At 52.1% G+C, this 18,887-nt stretch overlaps 1 protein-coding gene across 3 annotated transcripts in view; it reads left to right on the forward strand.

The window, feature by feature from the left end:
* Positions 1-18,887, forward strand: part of LOC109869451 (membrane-associated guanylate kinase, WW and PDZ domain-containing protein 3) — a 187,238-nt gene that overhangs the window by 114,007 nt on the left and 54,344 nt on the right. For all 3 annotated transcript variants that reach the window (XM_031803530.1, XM_031803531.1, XM_031803532.1), the window contains exon 2: positions 18,351-18,467. In XM_031803530.1, the coding sequence (XP_031659390.1) occupies positions 18,351-18,467 (117 nt within the window). The remainder of the gene's footprint in view (positions 1-18,350; positions 18,468-18,887) is intronic.

An 18,887-nucleotide genomic window follows, 5' to 3' on the forward strand; every position in this document is an offset into this window, starting at 1 on the left:
TGGGTGTTAGCCGACTGTCTAGGATGAGTGAATGCGCTGATCGTACAAAAACACAAGAGGATCACAAACACGCCGACGTTCCCCTCTGCTTGGATTCACTCATTCTGCCTCGTCCATTCCGTCACTAGTCATGAAATTATTGATTAAATCGCAAACCTGTTCTCTTGTGAATACCAGGCGATGCTCTTCAGACTGGCTCAGTAAAGGCAGAGGTTGAAGCACACCCAAAAGTGGTTGGTAGAGGTGCTGGCTAACAGAGGAAAAAGTTGCGCACTTGAATTACGCTCCCAGATATTTAGTTGGCATAGCGACCAACGTTTCGGGCACACGGTGCCTTCTTCAGGGTGACATGGTAAATGCTTGAACCGGGCTATGTAGAAAGAAATGGTGCGATTAGTGCAGCCAATGAAAACACAGTGAGGGGTGTGTCATAGTAAGTGGAACTATGAAACAAATATTTCCCGCATGTCGAGATGTTGAATACACGAGGCAATTATTCACGTCTTGTGTCAACGTGATTCGATATGTTAATCAACAATCATTATTGTTACATTTTTAATGTGCTTTCATCTATGTTTCACTATTTCATTACATATCTCCTTGTGGTTCGACAGTAACACATAATGAGCATTACTATGAGAAGCGTGATATGCGGTGTAAGCTTGCAAACTGTAGGCAAAGCATTTTCATTGGGTTGAAGTGTTCATGGAAGGGGCCTGAGATCAGTCAATATTCAGCCCACTAGGGGTCAGTGTTTTTTTAGATAGGCTATCCAGTAGGCCTCCCTCTGTAGTTGTAAGGTCTCAACGTTACCTCCTCTCCTTGGTAGGGTAACATGCTCCATACATTTTTTTTGAGGGAAGAGATAGGATGGTTAGCTCCAACAGTGAGCTGCTACTGGGTAGTCAGTGTTCTTACACCTGATTGAGCTGCGGTGTTCGGCTGTTGTTGTTTTAATTGTCTTGTCATTTATCCTATGTAGGCTTTCCCACGTGGACAGGTGATGAGAGAGATGACCCCTCTTTTTTGTTAAATGACGTGACACCCCCTGACAGGGATTTTTCAACTTGTATGTGGGTGTCTGAAGGATGTTTTTGTGGTGCTGTTGTCTGGTCCTCATCTCATCCTGGCCTAACAGATGGCCTGTAGTCCGTCACCTCTCTAAGCATCATGCGATTGTAATCCAGACTGGGCTGTGCGTCTGGAGATTGGGTGTTAGCCGACTGTCTCGGGTGAGTGAATGCGCTGATCGTTAAAAAAAACACGAGGATCACAAACACGCCGACGTTCCCCGCTGCTTGGATACACTCCTTCTGCCTCGTCCGTCCGTCACTAGTCATGTGAAATTGATTAAAATCAAACATCTGTTCTGCTGTGAATACCAAGCGATGCTCTTCAGACTGGCTCAAACTGCACCGACGTCGACAGCAAAGTAGTTCTGAAGTTGTTGTATGCGTTTTTGTGAACTTGTCTCCTCAGAATGCCTGATCTGCCTGACCTCTGACCTCTCCTAGTCTTGTCCGTTCAGCTGAGCTTATTGAGCCGCCCTGTACGTTAGGACTGGGACGATACCAGTATTGTATCGTATTGTATTGTATATAGTATTGTAAATAATGTGTATTATAGCTCGGACAACATAATGTTTGTTTCCCACATTAGCTGTTTGAAAAAATATATATATATTTTTTACCCCCTTTTCTCCCCCCTTTTCTCCTACCTGGACTACCTGCATTTGACCCTTCTTGGCACTAACTCTCTTGCCCACACACTCACGCATACTTACACTGACACCCCAACCCACACACATGCATACTGACGCCACACACATACACTGCTGCTACTGTTTATTATCTATCTCGTTGCCTAGTCACGACCCCTACCTACTGTATTGTGCATGTACAGTACATGGCTTTAGGGGCTATTGGACGGCAGGTAGCCTAGTGGTTAGAGCGTTGGGACTAGTAACCGAAAGGTTGCTAGATCGAATCCCCGAGCTGACAAGGTAAAAATATGTCGTTCTGCCCCCCTGAACAAGGCAGTTAACCCACTGTTCCTAGGCCGCCATTGTAAATTAGAATTTGTTCTTAACTGACTTAAAAAATATATATAATCATAATAATAATAGCTACTTCAATGACCTGGTACCCCTGCACATGAACTCGGTACTGGCACTTTTTACTAATTCTTTGTGTTTTCTCTTATCATCATGAACTCTGTATGGTTGGTAAATAACCTGTCAGTAAGTGTTTCGCTGTTAGTCTATACCTGTTGTCTACGAAGCTTGTGACAAATACAATTATATTTTACGACCCCGTACAAACACAGATCCACAGTCATGCACCCAGACCTGGGCACACTGTATCTCTCCCACAAACACACAAGTGCACAGGCCCTTACCCTGCCTACAGGAGACTCACACGACAATAAAGATGTGTGCGTGTGCTCAGGCAGTGCGTTGGCATTTTAAGGGAGTCGCATGAGTCATGCATCCTGGCAGTACGAGGTCGACACAACAAGAGACCCACGTCGAGGCAGCTCCCGTGGCTCCGCATCCCACGAGGATGCGTTCTCCACACTGTCACACCGTATCCACACGGGTGCCTCTTACTCGGGGCTGGAGGCAGTAAGTGGAACAAGGCTCCTGTATCTCTTTACACACAGTGCTCATCTGTAGGTGCAGCATGTCTCATATGATGAAATCGTTTACATTTGAAATGCTATAGCATTGTATGGGTTTTTATATGTACATCATGACAATGGGATGTCCCCTCTCTGCCTTGTGTGAGACAGTGGCACACACACATACCCCTCTCTGTGTTCTTGAGTCTCCATGTTTCTCCTCTCCTGATGCATCGGTGATCATATTGTCAGTGACAGCTGAAGTTGAGGCTAAGAGCACAGTGCACTTCTCTTGCCCTGCTAGATCAGAATAGGCCCACATTGAGCTGGGAGACTAACACCTGAGAGTCCTGTCTCTGTGTGTGGAAGAGAGGGGACTGGGGGACTAACACCTGAGAGTCCTGTCTCTGTGTGTGGAATAGCGGGGACTGGGGGACTAACACCTGAGAGTCCTGTCTCTGTGTGTGGAAGAGAGGGGACTGAGGGACTAACACCTGAGAGTCCTGTCTCTGTGTGTGGAAGAGAGGGGACTGGGGGACTAACACCTAAGAATCCTGTCTCTGGGGGGGGGGGGGGGGGGGGTCTGGTTTGGCTGGTTTGGCATTTCCAAGGCCTTCATGTGTTCTGTCCCTGCAGACTTCAGATTCCATCGACCGGTTCAATGGGACCTGAGATAGTGAGAAATGGGATATGGTGTCCTTTTAGTTATCTTAGATGTTTTCAAGAGCTCAATGCTTTTATAAAGTAAAAGATAAAACTGTCAAGTCATAGGTCCGTTGTTGAAGCAAGTGAAAGAAACCTTAGCCCATGTATCCAGGTGAAGAACTTGTCTTTTCCACCTCTGAGCCACACTCTTTCTCTCCCCTCTCCATGAATATAGGGGGAACACTGCCACCTCCCCCTTTCACTTACCTCTTCCATTTCTGTCGTAATGCTGCAAGCAGTTGGTTGTAACTTTGAATGAAGCAAACATTCCCACATATTTCATAGTTGCGTGACACAGTAGATCTGGACACCCCTTCAAATGAGTGGATTGGGCCATTTCAGCCACACCCGTTGCTGACAGGTGTATAAAATCCAGCTCACAGAATGGGACCGCTGAGTGGTGTAGTGTGTAAAAATCGTCTGTCCTTGGTTGCCACACTCACTACCGAGTTCCATACTGCCTCTGGAAGCAACATCAGCACAAGAACTGTTCGTCAGGAGCTTCATGAAATGGGTTTCCATGGCCGAGCAGCCGCACGCAAGCCTAAGATCACCATGCGCAACGCCAAGCGTCGGCTGGTGTGGTGTAAAGCTCGCCGCCATTGCGCTCTGGAGCAGTGGAAATGCCTTCTCTGGAGTGGTGAATCACGCTTCACAATCTGGCAGTCCGACGGACGAATCTGGGTTTGGCGGATGCCAAGAGAACACTACCTGCCCCAATGCATAGTGCCAACTGTAAAGTTTGGTGGAGGAGGAATAATGGTGTGGGGCTGTTTTTCATGGTTTGGGCTAGGCCCCTTAGTTCCAGTGAAGGGAAATGTTAACGCGACAGCATACAATGACATTCTGGACGATTCTGTGCTTCCAACTTTGTGGCAACAGTTTGGGGAAGGCCCTTTTCTGTGTCAGCGTGACAATCACATTTATTTATATAGCCCTTCATACATCAGCTGATATCTCAAAGTGCTGTACAGAAACCCAGCCTAAAACCCCAAACAGCAAGCAATGCAGGTGCAGAAGCACGGTGGCTAGCAAAAACTCCCTAGAAAGGCCAAAACCTAGGAAGAAACTTAGAGAGGATCCGGGCTATGAGGGGTGGCCAGTCCTCTTCTGGCTGTGCCGGGTGGAGATTATAACAGAACATGGCCAAGATGTTCAAATGTTCATAAATGACCAGCATGGTCAAATAATAATAATCACAGGCAGAACAGTTGAAACTGGAGCAGCAGCACGGCCAGGTGGACTGGGGACAGCAAGGAGTCGTCATGCCAGGTAGTCCTGAGGCATGGTCCTAGGGCTCAGGTCCTCCGAGAGAAAGAAAGAGAGAGAGAATTAGAGAGAGCATACTTAAATTCACACAGGACACCGGATAAGACGGGTGAAGTACTCCAGATATAACAAACTGACCCTAGCCCCCCGACACATAAACTACTGCAGCATAAATACTGGAGGCTGAGACAGGAGGGGTCAGGAGACGCTGTGGTACACAATGCCCCGATGGAAAAACCGAGATCCATACAGAAAGGGTTTGTTGAGATCGGTGTGGAAGAACTTGACTGCCTGGACAGAACCCTGATCTCAACCCCATCGAACACAGGATGAATGCGAGCTTGGCCTAATCGCCCAACGTCAGGGCCCGACCACACTAATGCTCTTATGGCTGAATGGAAGTCCACGCAGCAATGTTCCAACATCTAGTGGGAAACCTTCCCAGAAGAGTGGAGTTCTTTCATCATATTCCCAGTGGGTCAGAAGTTTACATACACTCAATTAGTATTTGGTAGCATTGCCTTTAAATTGTTTAACTTGGGTCAAACATTTAAGGTAGCCTTCCACAAGATTCTCACAATAAGTTGGGTGAATTTTGGTCCATTCCTCCTGACAGAGCTGGTGTAACTGAGTCAGGTTTGTAGGGCTCCTTGCTCACACACGCTTTTTCAGTTCTGCCCACACATTTTCTATAGGATTGATGTCAGGGCTTTGTGATGGCCACTCGAATACCTTGATTTTGTTGTCCTTAAGCCATTTTGCCACAACTTTGGAAGTATGCTTGGTGTCATTGTCCATTTGTAAGACCCATTTGCGACCAAGCTTTAACTTCCTGACTGATGTCTTGAGATGTTGCTTCAATATATCCACATAACTTTCCACCCTCATGATGCCATCTACTTGTGAAGTGCATCAGTCCCTCCTGCAGCAAAGCACCCCCACAACATGATGCTGCCACCCTTGTGCCTCACTGTTAGGATGGTGTTCTTCGGCTTGCAAGCCTCCCCCTTTTTCCTCCAAACATAACAATGGTCATAATGGCCAAACGGTTATATTTTTGTTTCATCAGACCAGAGGACATTTCTCCCAAAAGTACGATCTTTGTCCCCATGTGCAGTTGTAAACTGTAGTCTGGCTTTTTTATGCTGGTTTTGGAGCAGTGGCTTCTTCCTTGCTGAGCAGCCTTTCAGGTTATTTCGATACAGGATTCGTTTTACTGTGGATTGTACTGTGGATTGTTCTGGGATGGATTTTCACTTTTCACACCAAGGTACGTTCATCTCTAGGAGACAGAACCTGTCGGTATGACAGCTGCGTGGTCCCATGGTGTTTATACTTGCGTACTATTGTTTGTACAGATGAACGTGGTACCTTCAGGTGTTTGGAAATTGTTCCCAAGGGTAGACTAGACTTGTGGAGGTCTACAATTTTTTTTCTGAGGTCTTGGCTGATTTCTTTTGATTTTCCCATGATGTCAAGCAAAGAGGCACTGAGTTTGAAGGTAGGCCTTGAAATACATCCACAGGTACACCTCCAATTGACTCAAATGATGTCAGCCTATCAGAAGCTTCTAAAGCCATGACATAATTTTCTGGAATTTTCCTGGCTGTTTAAAGGCATAGTCAACTTCGTGTATGTAACCTTCTGACCCACTGGAATTGTGGTACAATGAAATAACCTGTCTATAAATAATTGTTTGAAAAATGACTTGTGTCAAGCACAAAGTAGATGTCCTAACCGACTTGCCAAAACTATAGTTCGTTAACAATAAATATGTGGAGTGGTTGAAAAATGAGTTTTAATGACTCCAACATAAGTGTATGTAAACGTGCGACTTCAACTGTATATGTATACATTTTGTTTACCAGTAAATGTTTATCAATCAAGTGTACTTGAGTTTAAAGTGATATTTCAGGATTTTGACAATGAGACTCTATTTCCCCAGAGTTATCTGAATACTAGCAGACACCAGTAGACTTCCAGTCATTGCGCTAACGCTAGTTAGCATTGGTTCACAAAACTGCCTCTAACTTCCTTCATACTGGACACGGAGACATAAACATGGTAACCAGGAGCTCGATAAAAGTCATTTCCAAAATCCCAAAGTATCTTTAACCACAATATTTGTTGTAACATTTGTACTGTCTTTTCAGGAGGATGAAATTGTAACAAGGTTGTACGGCTTGTTTAAGAAAGGGCGATACTTTGAACGAGGTTTCATTTTCAAGTTGTGATCCTTATAAACGCAAAAAAAATTTAAACAACGGATGAGCCTTTCTTAGTTATGTACTGGAGAACCAGTTCTGGTTTAAGTAGAACTTTTGTATGAGTGAAGCTTTTAGTGAGCGGATTAATGCGTTAATATTTAATAATTTCAGCCACCCAAACTCATGTTCATTTATAGGCGTATTTCATTTTGTCTGGCTTAGTGTTCCAAATTTAAGTGAAATATTTTTTTGCTCATATGATTTGAAAAATGAGTCGTCTGGAGTAGGCAGCACCAGAAATGAGTTGTGATATGATTAAAGAGTTCATCAGTGTAATTTTGTTTCATAAATAGACAAGTATTTACCTCTCCATGGTTTCACCATCTTATCTATTTTTTGCTAACTTTCTATTGAAATGTGTTGTGGTAAGTTAATTTATATATTTTGGGGATATGACAACAACAAACAATTGTATATGGGTCTTCAAGCCCTGATAGCACACACCTCGTTGATGAACGAGTGTTCACTGGGGCGCCTCATTCTCCAGATTAGACATGTTACACACACACACACACACAAAAAGACCAGACAGACAGACAGTAGAGCAACATGCTGAGATCCCACACAACCTTTTTCAACTTTTTGTGAAGGGTCTCGGCGTCTCGCTCAAAGCCACGTATGGGATTCAAACCGACAAAAGGACTTTCATGAACTCTGCCTTAACCCTCCTCACAAACAACATCATCTTGTTTGTATTTCCTCCCCCATGTGACCCGTCCTTATTTAATGTAAAAAGCTACCAGTGAAGGCAGGTGGATTAGAAGACATAGAGCTCTAGTCATCAAGCAATACTCACCCCCCCCCCCCCCAAATGAGCACTGACTCTGAGCAAGTAATAAATCACGAAGTCTCCTACGCACATCTATCCGCCTTGCTGCTCAGAAGAAGTTTTATGGTCTACAAGGCAACCGACTGATACCTAACAAGCGGACCTCTCCACATCCACCCGCAGAGAGCCTATGAAAGCAGCACCACACCAGTCAGAAGCCTACAGTACGCGAGTGTTCAGTATTACACAGGGAGGAAAGCAGTAACAAGCTACCTAGTCATCCGAATCGGTCAGTGTTTTAGCGGATGCTAACAGTAGCAGGCTACAGAACTAGTTATCCATAGCCGTCAGTGTGTTAGTGGATGCTAACTGCTAAGCACTGAGGAGATCCCATCTGTTTTAATTGCTGAGGGTGATAATGATGATCACTTCTGCTATTAAAAGCGCCAGACATTATGAATAAACATTAACGTAAATGGCCGCCTCCCTAGTCCACTGATCATTTAGTAAATGAGAGAATTGATATCCAGACGGCTGTAAGAGGAGTTTCGGCAACGTTCATCCGAGGCCAGCCACCCCCTTTAGAGTCTCTGACACACTGAATGCCTGTGCTGTAAGAAAGGAGGCCCTTTTCACGCTGCGTTACAGTCCGGCTCTAAGTAAAGACCAGGGTTCATTACTGCACACCTTGACGCCAGGCCATTTCCTTCCATCTCTCACTGTGCTGTGTAAGACTCATGGCCACGAGTCCATGAAGGCATTTTCCCCAGTTGGCACCATCACACTGTATGCTCGACGGGCTGTACCAGTGACAGTGTTCTGGAATAACTAGCTGGAGGGATATCTGATCCAGTTTTGTCGAGTATGCTCATCTCAGAAGAATATCCCTCCCGATGGACTAGTTAATGCTAGATCCTGTGTTTCCCACAGGACCTTGGTCGTTGGCTTGAGCCAGCTCTGCTCCATGAGATGAGTCTCCAGCGATCTTCTCCCTGCCCTGTGCACAGTGACCCCTTCGTTGAGAGGGAAGCCTTTATTGGGGGGGGGGGGGGTGCTGCTATTTCATATTTGACTGTTGTCCAGTATACGACCATCCTGTAATGTCTCTCTATCGAGTGTTGAAGTGGTTAAACCACACCGACACCATGGTGAAGAAGGCACGACAGCGACTCTTCAACCTCAGGATGCTGAAGGAATATGGCTCGTCCCAGAGGGCCCTCTGTGTTCTAGGAGTGCCATTTAGAGTGTACTGTTGAGCTGCGTCACAGAGCGGTATGCCAACCCCCCTGCCGCGGACCGAAAGGCTCTACAGACGGTGGCACACTCAGTCGAACGCACCACTGGGTGCACACTGCCGGCCAAGAAGATCCATCAGGGATCGCAGACACCCCGAGGCACGGCCTGTTCTCCCCGCTTCCATCACTACACTACAGCCCCCCCCCCCCCCCCCCCCCCCCCCCCTCAGAACATCAGGCTGCTGAATAGCCACCGCTAGTCAGCTTACCTGATTTTCCATGTCCCCCTCTTGCCCTGAGCGCTCTGGAGCAGGTTTTCATCACAGATCTCTCTGTACTTTGCTCTGCTCATCTTTCCCTTGATCCTGACCAGTCTCCCAGTCGCTGCCACTGGAAAAAAGGAAAGGGGTCTGAATACTTTCCGAAGGCTCTGTACATCACCAGTAGCTAATTGATATAATATCTCATCTAAAATGTTTGTTTGGTTATGGTAATGTCTGTTAATGCTTTGGCAATGTTAACATATGTTTCCCATGCCAATAAAGCCCTGGGAGAGGGGGAGCGAGGCGGCGAGAGAGAGAGAGAGAGAGGCGGCGAGATGGATGGAGGGATGGAGGGAGGGAGGGAGGGAGGAAGAGAGACGGACAGAGACGGACGGACTGAGGGAGGGAGAGAGACGGATGGAGGGATGGAGGGAGGGAGGGAGGAAGAGAGACGGACAGAGACGGACAGACGGAGGGAGGGAGAGAGACGGACGGAGGGAGGGAGAGAGACGGACGGAGGGAGGGAGAGAGACGGACGGAGGGAGGGAGAGAGACGGACGGAGGGAGGGAGAGAGACGGACGGAGGGAGGGAGAGAGACGGACGGAGGGAGGGAGAGAGACGGACGGAGGGAGGGAGGGAGAGAGACGGAGGGAGGGAGGGAGAGAGACGGAGGGAGGGAGGGAGAGAGACGGAGGGAGGGAGGGAGAGAGACGGAGGGAGGGAGGGAGAGAGACGGAGGGAGGGAGGGAGAGAGACGGAGGGAGGGAGGGAGAGAGACGGACGGAGGGAGGGAGAGAGACGGACGGAGGGAGGGAGAGAGACGGACGGAGGGAGGGAGAGAGACGGACGGAGGGAGAGAGACGGACGGAGGGAGGGAGAGAGACGGACGGAGGGAGGGAGGGAGAGAGACGGACGGAGGGAGGGAGGGAGAGAGACGGACGGAGGGAGGGAGGGAGAGAGACGGACGGAGGGAGGGAGGGAGAGAGACGGACGGAGGGAGGGAGGGAGAGAGACGGACGGAGGGAGGGAGGGAGAGGGACGGAGGGGAGGGAGGGAGAGAGACGGACGGAGGGAGGGAGAAAGAGAGAGAGACGGACGGAGGGAGGGAGAGAGAGAGACGGACGGAGGGAGGGAGAGAGACGGAAGGAGGGAGGGAGAGAGACGGACGGACGGAGGGAGGGAGAGAGAGAGACGGACGGAGGGAGGGAGAAGAGAGACGGACAGAGGGAGGGAGAGAGAGAGAGGGGAGGGAGAGAGAGAGACGGAGGGAGGGAGGGAGAGAGAGACGGACGGAGGGAGGGAGAGAGAGAGAGAGAGAGGAGGGGAGGGAGGGAGGGAGGGCGGGAGGGAGAGAGAGAGAGACGGAGGGGGGAGGGAGAGAGAGAGACGGACGGAGGGAGGGAGAGAGAGAGACGGACGGAGGGAGAGAGACGGAGGGAGGGAGGGAGGGAGAGAGACGGACGGAGGGAGGGAGGGAGAGAGACGGACGGAGGGAGGGAGAGAGACGGACGGAGGGAGGGAGAGAGAGAGGACGGACGGAGGGAGGGAGGGAGAGAGAGAGACGGACGGAGGGAGGGAGGGAGAGAGCGGAGGGAGGGAGGGAGAGAGAGAGGACGGAGGAGGGAGGGAGAGAGAGAGACGGAGGGAGGGAGGGAGAGAGAGAGAGACGGACGGAGGGAGGGAGGGAGAGAGAGAGACGGAGGGAGGAGAGAGAGAGACGGACGGAGGGAGGGAGAGAGAGAGACGGAGGGAGGGAGGAGAGGAGAGAGAGAGAGAGAGACGGACGGACGGAGGGAGGGAGGAGAGAGAGACGGACGGAGGGAGGGGAGAGAGAGAGACGGACGGAGGGAGGGAGAGAGAGAGACGGACGGAGGGAGGGAGGGAGAAGAGAGAGAGACGGAGGGAGGGAGAGAGAGGAGAGAGAGAGACGGACGGAGGGACGGAGGGAGAGAGACGGACGGAGGGACGGAGGGCAGAGAGACGGACGGACGGAGGGAGGGAGACGGACGGACGGAGGGAGGGAGACGGACGGACGGAGGGAGGGAGAACGGACGGACGGACGGACGGAGGGAGACGGACGGACGGACGGACGGAGGGAGACGGACGGAGGGAGAGAGACGGACGGACGGAGAGGGAGAGAGACGGCACGGACAGAGGGAGGAGAGAGACGGACGGACCAGAGGGAGGGAGAGAGACGGACGGACAGAGGAGGGGAGAGAGACGGACGGACAGAGGGAGGGAGAGAGACGGACGGACAGAGGGAGGGAGAGGGACGGACGGACAGAGGGAGGGAGAGACGGACGGACAGAGGGAGGGAGAGAGACGGACGGACAGAGGGAGGGAGGGAGAGAGACGGACGGACAGAGGGAGGGAGAGAGACGGACGGACAGAGGGAGGGAGAGAGACGGACGGACAGAGGGAGGGAGAGAGACGGACGGACAGAGGGAGGGAGAGAGACGGACGGACAGAGGGAGGGAGGGAGACGGACGGACGGACGGACAGAGGAGGAGGAGAGAGACGGACGGACGGACGGACAGAGGGAGGGAGAGAGACGGACGGAGGACGGACAGAGGGAGGGAGAGAGACGTGACGGACGGGACGGAAGGGAGGGAGAGAGCAGGACGGACGGACGGACAGAGGGAGGGAGGAGAGCGGACGGACGACAGAGGGAGGGAGGAGAGAGACGGACGGACGGACAGAGGGAGGGAGAGAGACGGACTACGGACATAGACGGCGGACGGACAGAGGGCGGGAAGAGAAGACGGGACGGACGGACAGAGGGAGGTGAGAGAGACGGACGGACGGCAAGAGGGAGGGGAGAGAGACGGACGGACGGCGGACAGAGTGAGGGATGAGAGACGGACGGACGGGACAGACGGGACAGGGAGAGAGGGACGGGAGGACAGACGACGGACCGGCCGGACAGAGGGAGGGGAGAGAAGACGGACGGACCGGACAGGAGGGAGGGAGAGAGCCGGTACGGACGGACAGAGGGAGGGAGAGAGACGGACGACGGACGGACAGAGGGAGGGAGAGAGACGGACGGACGGACGGACAGAGGGAGGGAGAGAGACGGACGGACGGACGGACGGAGGGAGGGAGAGAGACGGACGGACGGACGGACAGAGGGAGGGAGAGAGACGGACGGACGGACGGACAGAGGGAGGGAGAGAGACGGACGGACGGACGGACAGAGGGAGGGAGAGAGACGGACGAGACGGACGGACAGGGGGGAACGGGGACGGACGGAGGGAGGGAGGAGAGACGGACGGACGGGCGGACGGAGGGGAGGAGAGAGAGGACGGACGGAACGGACCAGAGGGGAGGGAGAGACGACTGGACGGACGTGGACAGAGGGGGGGAAGACGGAACGGACGGACGGACAGAGGGAGGGAGAAGACGGACAGGGGGGACGGACGGACGGACGACCAGACGGGGGGAGAGAGACGGACGGCACGGACAGAGGAGGGAAGAGAGACGGAGGACGGACAGAGGGAGGGAGAGAGACGGACGGACGGACAGAGGGAGGGAGAAACGGACGGACGGACAGAGGAGGGAGAGACGACGGACGGAACGGGACAGAGGAGGGAGGGAGGGAGGAGGGGAGGGAGAGAGCGAACGGACAGAGGGAGGGAGGGACCGGGGAGAGAGACGGCACGGAGGGAGAGACGGACGGACAAGAGGGAGGGAGAGAGACGGGAGAGGAGGGAGAGGGAGGGAGAGGAGACGGACAGGGGAGGGAGAGACGGACAGAGGGGGGAGAGAGACGGGACAGAGGGAGGGAGGGAGGGAGGAAGAGAGACGGACAGAGGGAGGAAGGGAAGAGAGACGGACAGAGGGAGGGAAAGGAGAGAGACGGACAGAGGGAGGGAAGGAGAGAGACTGACAGGAGGGAGGGAGGGAGGGAGGGAGGGAGGGAGGGAGTGAGGTGAGGGGAGAGCGACGGACAGAGGGAGGGAGGGAGGAGGAAGCGCGGGAGCGAGGTGGTGAGAGGGAGGGAGAGAGGCGGCGGGAGGGAGGGAGGGAGGGAGGGAGACTGACAGAGGGAGGGAGGAGGCGGCGCGAGACTGAGGGAGGGAGGAAGAGAGGCGGCGAGAGGCGGCGAGGACTGAGGGAGGGAGGAAGAGAGGCGGCGAGAGGGAGGGAGAGAGGCAGAGCGGGAGCAAGACGGAGGGAGGGAGAGAGGCGGCGAGAGGGAGAGAGGCGGCGGCAAGACTGAGGGAGGGAGGAAGAGAGATGGCGGCGAGGACTGAGGGAGGGAGGGAGAGAGGCGGCGGCGAGAGGGAGGGAGAGAGGCGGCGGCGAGACTGAGGGAGGGAGGGAGAGAGGCGGCGGCGAGAGGGAGGTAGGAGGGAGGAGAGAGGTGGCGGTGAGACTGAGGGAGGGAGGGAGAGAGGCGGCGGCGAGACTGAGGGAGGGAGGAGAGGTGGCGGCGAGACTGAGGGAGGGAGGGAGAGAGGCGGCGGCGAGACTGAGGGAGGGAGGGAGAGAGGCGGCGGCGAGACTGAGGGAGGGAGGGAGATAGGCGGCGGAGAGGAGGAGGGAGGGAGGGAGAGGCGGCGGCGGCGAGAGGGAGGGAGAGAGGTGGCAAGGCGGGGAGGGAGAGAGACGGACGGAGGGAGGGGGGGCGGGAGAGAGGCGGCAAGGCGGGAGGGAGGGAGAGAGGTGGCAAGGCGGGAGGGAGAGAGACGGACGGAGGGAGGGAGGGCGGCGAGACGGACGGAGGGAGGGAGGGATGGAGAGAGGCGGCGAGACGGAGGAAAGGAGAGAGGCGGCGAGATGGAGGAAAGGAGAGAGGCGGCGAGACGGAGGGAGGGAGGGAGAGAGGCGGCCAGACGGACGGAGGGAGGGAGGGAGAGGGACGGAGGGAGGGAGGGAGGGAGGGAGAGAGACGGAGGGAGAGAGACGGAGGGAGGGAGGCGGAGGGAGGGAGAGAGACGGAGGGAGGGAGGGAGAGAGGCGGTGAGATGGAGGGAGGGAGGGAGAGAGACGGAGGGAGGGAGAGAGGCGGCGAGGTGGAGGGAGGGAGGGAGGGAGAGAGGCGGCCAGATGGACGGAGGGAGGGAGGGAGAGAGACGGAGGGAGGGAGCGAGCGAGGCGGCGAGACGGAGGGAGAGAGACGGTGGGAGGGAGGCGGAGGGAGGGAGAGAGGCGGTGAGATGGACGGACGGAGGGAGGTGGCGGGAGGAGATGGGGAGGTAGAGAAGGGAGGAGGAGAGAGGGGTAGATGGATTACATTAGGAAGCAGGGGCCAGTGTAGTGAGAAAAGAAGACAAATGAGGGATAGGGAAGTGAAAGAGGAAATGGGAGGTTGATTGCTTTTCAGGAAGTTATCTCACAGATTGTTTTGAGAGTGAGGAGTCCTGTGGAATGGGCTTGGCTGGGCTTATGAGACTCCATGACTTGGGAGGGAAAGAGAGAGAAGAGGGAGAGATAAAGAGAGAGAGAATGAACGGGAGGGTAGTGGTGGGTTCCCATCCCATGTGCGATTTGCATCATCATCATTCTTCTCTTTCTCTCTCCCTCTGTTTTTAATGATTCCCCAACTCCCCCCACACGTACACACACTACTCTAATGCCCAGACGACAACCCACAAAGGAGCCCATTGTGTTCTGTAGCAGCCTGGCTGTCCAGTGATGCGCTAGCTGTCTCGAGGCTGTACAGTATGTGTGTGCGCGCTCTCCAGAGATATGACTGAGCAGGCTGACGCTACCTGACAGCCAGGCTACAAAAGGTTGCCCTAGCCTGCAAACACAGAGAGGGAGGGAGAATTCTACAGCTCTAGTGTTCAGTGATAACAATTAGCGCCGTCCATTGTCTATACTTAACCTACCCTGTGAGGATTGGGTTTGTGTGAAAATGAAGCCAAGACACATTCCCATGATGGGGGGAGAAAGACCCCCGTCTCACCTAACAACCTAACATGGGAACAGTGCTCGGGGAGGGCTCTCTGTTTTGTGTGTGTGTGTACTGTGGTTCCCTAGCTCATAATATATAGAATCATTTTCTGGCAACGTGGAACCTGGAACCTGAGGTTTACCAGTTCAATGCGTGACGGGAGGTTGCTTGTGTTTCCCTCGACCTAAATTTGTCGTATTAACTGTGATATTAAAATGTCTATAGACTTACACAATTTGTAAAGAGACATGTTTATTGTGTTCCTCACTACCTCAGCCATACATTATTGTAGCTAGACTGCTTACACTTGAGTAAAATACCATTCGTACTAAGAAAATACACTATATATACAAAAGTATGTGGACAACCCTTCAAATTAGTGAATTAGGCAATTTCAGCAACAGCTGTATAAAATCAAGCACACCGCCATGCAATCTCCATAGACAAACATGGCACCGTCATAGGATGCCACTTGTCCACAAGTGCTGTTGCTCCTAAACGGTTCCACTTCACAATAACAATGGTTCAGTCGCAAAGTGGTAGGCGTCACAAACTCACAGAACGGGACCATCGAGTGTTGAAGCGCGTAGCGAGTGTTTTGATTTTTTATTTAAAACTTTTATTTAACCAGGCAAGTCAGTTAAGAACAAATTCTTATTTTCAATGACGGCCTAGGAACAGTGGGTTAACTGCCTGTTCAAGGGCAGAACGACAGATTTTGTACCTTGTCAGCTTGGGGATTTGAACTTGTAACCTTTCGGTTACTAGTCCAATGCTCTAACCACTCTTACTAGCCCGTAGCGTGTAAAAATCGTCTCTCCTCTGTTGCAACCATCATTGCAGAGTTTCAAACTGCCTCTGGAAGCAACGTCGGCATAAGAAGAGTTAATTGGAAGCTCCATGACATGGGTTTTCATGGCCGAGCAGCCAAGTCGCAGCCAAGCGTCTGCTGGAGTGGTGTACAGCTCGCCGTATTTGGACCTTGGAGCAGGGGAAACGAGTTCTATGGATTGATTGGACCTTGGAGCAGGGGAAACGAGTTCAATGGATTGATTGGACCTTGGAGCAGGGGAAACGAGTTCTATGGATTGATGAATCACACTTCACCATCTGGCAGTCCAACGGACAAATCTGGGTTTGGCAGATGCCAGGAGAACACTACCATAGTGCCAACTGTGTAAAGTTTGGTGGAGCAGGAATAATGGTCTGGGGCTGTTTTTCATGTTTCGGGCTTGGCCGCTTAGTTGCAGTAAAGGGACATTTTAACGCTACAGCATACAGACTTTCTCGACGATTCTGTGGTTCCACATACCCTTTCCTCTTTCAGCATGACAATGCCCCCGTGCATAAAGGTCCATACAAAAAATGGTTTTTCATGATCGGTGTGGAAGAACTTGACTGACCTACAGAGAGCCCTGACCTCAACCCCAACGAACATCTTTGGAGTTGGAACGCCGAGTGTGAGCCAGACCTACTCGCCCAACATCAGTGCCTGACCTCACTAATGCTATTGTGGCTAAATGGAAGCAAGTCCCCGCAGCAATGTCCCAACATCTAGTGGGAAGCCTTCCCAGAAGAGTGGAGGCTGATATAGCAGCAAAGAGGGAACTCCATATTAATGACCGTGATTTTAGAGTAAGTTGCTCGACGAGCAGGTGCCCACATACTTTTGGTCATGTAGTGTGTCATTCATACCCAATACACAAACTGTTTACGTTTGACACACGCTCCCCTGTTGCAGTGTATTACAAATGTCCTAGTGCATTAACAAGGCAATTAAGGCATTGACTTTTTGTCACATGATATTGACTCGGCCTGTATGAAAGATTATGCAAGTCTCTTACTAGCGTTCTGTAGATCCTCACATTTCACAGGGAATTGTGGTGCTGAATGAAGCACAGAAAATGCACTCTAAATGTTTTTAGGAATCAAATCTATATATACTATACTATGGGCCTCTTGGGGACAGTTGGGAATAGAATGTATTAGTATTCATCTGAGCCAACCAATGGAACGCAGCTAATCTGCCAACTCAGTGGGCAGTCCCTTTCAACGCCATGGGGGACGAATCAAAGTGCAGGAAAAGCTGCGGCTTGTTTTGATTCAATTTATTTGTGAATAAGGTGGGGGGGGGGGAACTCACCACAACACCCCTCGCTGCCTGTAAACTACTGAGCCAGCCAGCCGACATCAGTCGGGCCTGTTCCTCTAGGCATGCACACCACGTGATGCTATAAATGGATGGTATTAAAGGCTGGGCTGCTTAAACATTTCAAATGTGTTATTCTCACCAGATTCAGTTTGCAGATATTTTCCCTCCTTTCAAATAAACGCATTGCTCTGAGCTCCTTTAATTGACACTATACGGGTTTCTGGGGAGTACCCACAGTGATTTATTCAGCCTGTTACGTTCATCTGGGGGTGAGCCAAGCGAAAGCACGTACCCCACAGTCAGTGGCGGCTGCCTGTGTGCTCAGGGAGAGGAGCAATGGGTATCGACGCTAACAACACTGTAACTGGCGTCCTCTCAAAACACATCCTCTCCACCCTGAGGGGACACACACGAACCAGCCTCTAAACAGCTGGAGACTGGACTGCTCAGAGAGGGATCCTGCTCAGACACCAGGGGAATGTTGGCTCTCGATCTATTCTTTGTCTCGCTCCCTCCTCCTCTTGCTCCGAGGGGAATGCCTGAATTCCCCTCCTCCAGGAGGATTGCACAGCCCCCACACTTCCCCGAACTCCGCCTGAACTTCTGTTGCTCCTCAGTCAGAAACTCAGAGGCAGCGACAGTGCCAGCCATTGTGTTCCTATCTTACTGGATACTTGGTGATTCAAGGCAATTAATATTTAATCTGTCTGACGTGACAGTTTCTCTACCAACGCAGCCGATGGGCCTCTGCTCTGTCTCCCTCGTTCCCATGCACGACAGTGCTGTCACACAGCCACATCTTTGAAGTTTCAAAACTGTCCTCCTTTCACGTACTCTCGCTGGGGGCATGCTTTCTATCACGGGCACCTGTCAGTTCAAATCCCCAAACCGACTAGGTGAAAATAGTGTCGACGTGTCCTTGAGCAAGGCACTTGAGCCTAATTGCTGCTGTAAGTCGCTCTGGATAAGAGCGTCTGCTAAATAATGTAAATGAAATGAAATGTTCTCTGTTGAGAAGAGTTTTTGAAAGTGATCATCGGTGGTTCTCGTCTACACACTGGTGGTAATGCATTTCGAGGTCCCGACTGTTTAGAAATGTTGGAGGGGAGTGTAAATGAACTGTGTGTGTGTGTACTGTACTGACCCAGATGTGTTGTCCTTCTCTTCACAGGCAAGGTGCTGAATACAGACCTGCGTCACTACCTCAGCCTGCAGTTCCAGAAAGGTTCGTTGGACCACAAGCTCCAGCAGGTGATCAGGGACAACCTGTACCTGCGCACCATTCCCTGTGAGTAGTAACATTCCCGGGCTCCCCATGCCTCTCTGTTCTCCTCTGAGGTCACTGTCTACCCCACATGTCCCTGCTCATTACAGCTATTCCATGTGACTAGGTCACCTTTAGGTCTCAAGACGGGTGACGTCACTGGTGGGCCACTAGCACCTCACTAGCCAGCTAGTTTCTCGGTCTGTTTTTATTTACAGCTGAACATGCTCTCCCACAGTCACATAAACTTACCACAGTCCCATCAAGTGATTCCATTTGGCTCTGCCGTCACATATCAATGCCCAATATGGCAGCTGCCCAATAAACAGTGGAGCTGTTCGCTGAAGGTCACGGCCCTTCTCCCATGAGCACACAAGTGCTTGGCATTCATCAGGCCCCTCCACGGTATCTGCCCCGGTGGAATAAGGAGGAGAGTGATGAGAG

Source organism: Oncorhynchus kisutch, linkage group LG24, assembly GCF_002021735.2.
Source record: "Oncorhynchus kisutch isolate 150728-3 linkage group LG24, Okis_V2, whole genome shotgun sequence".
Lineage (NCBI taxonomy): Eukaryota > Metazoa > Chordata > Actinopteri > Salmoniformes > Salmonidae > Oncorhynchus > Oncorhynchus kisutch.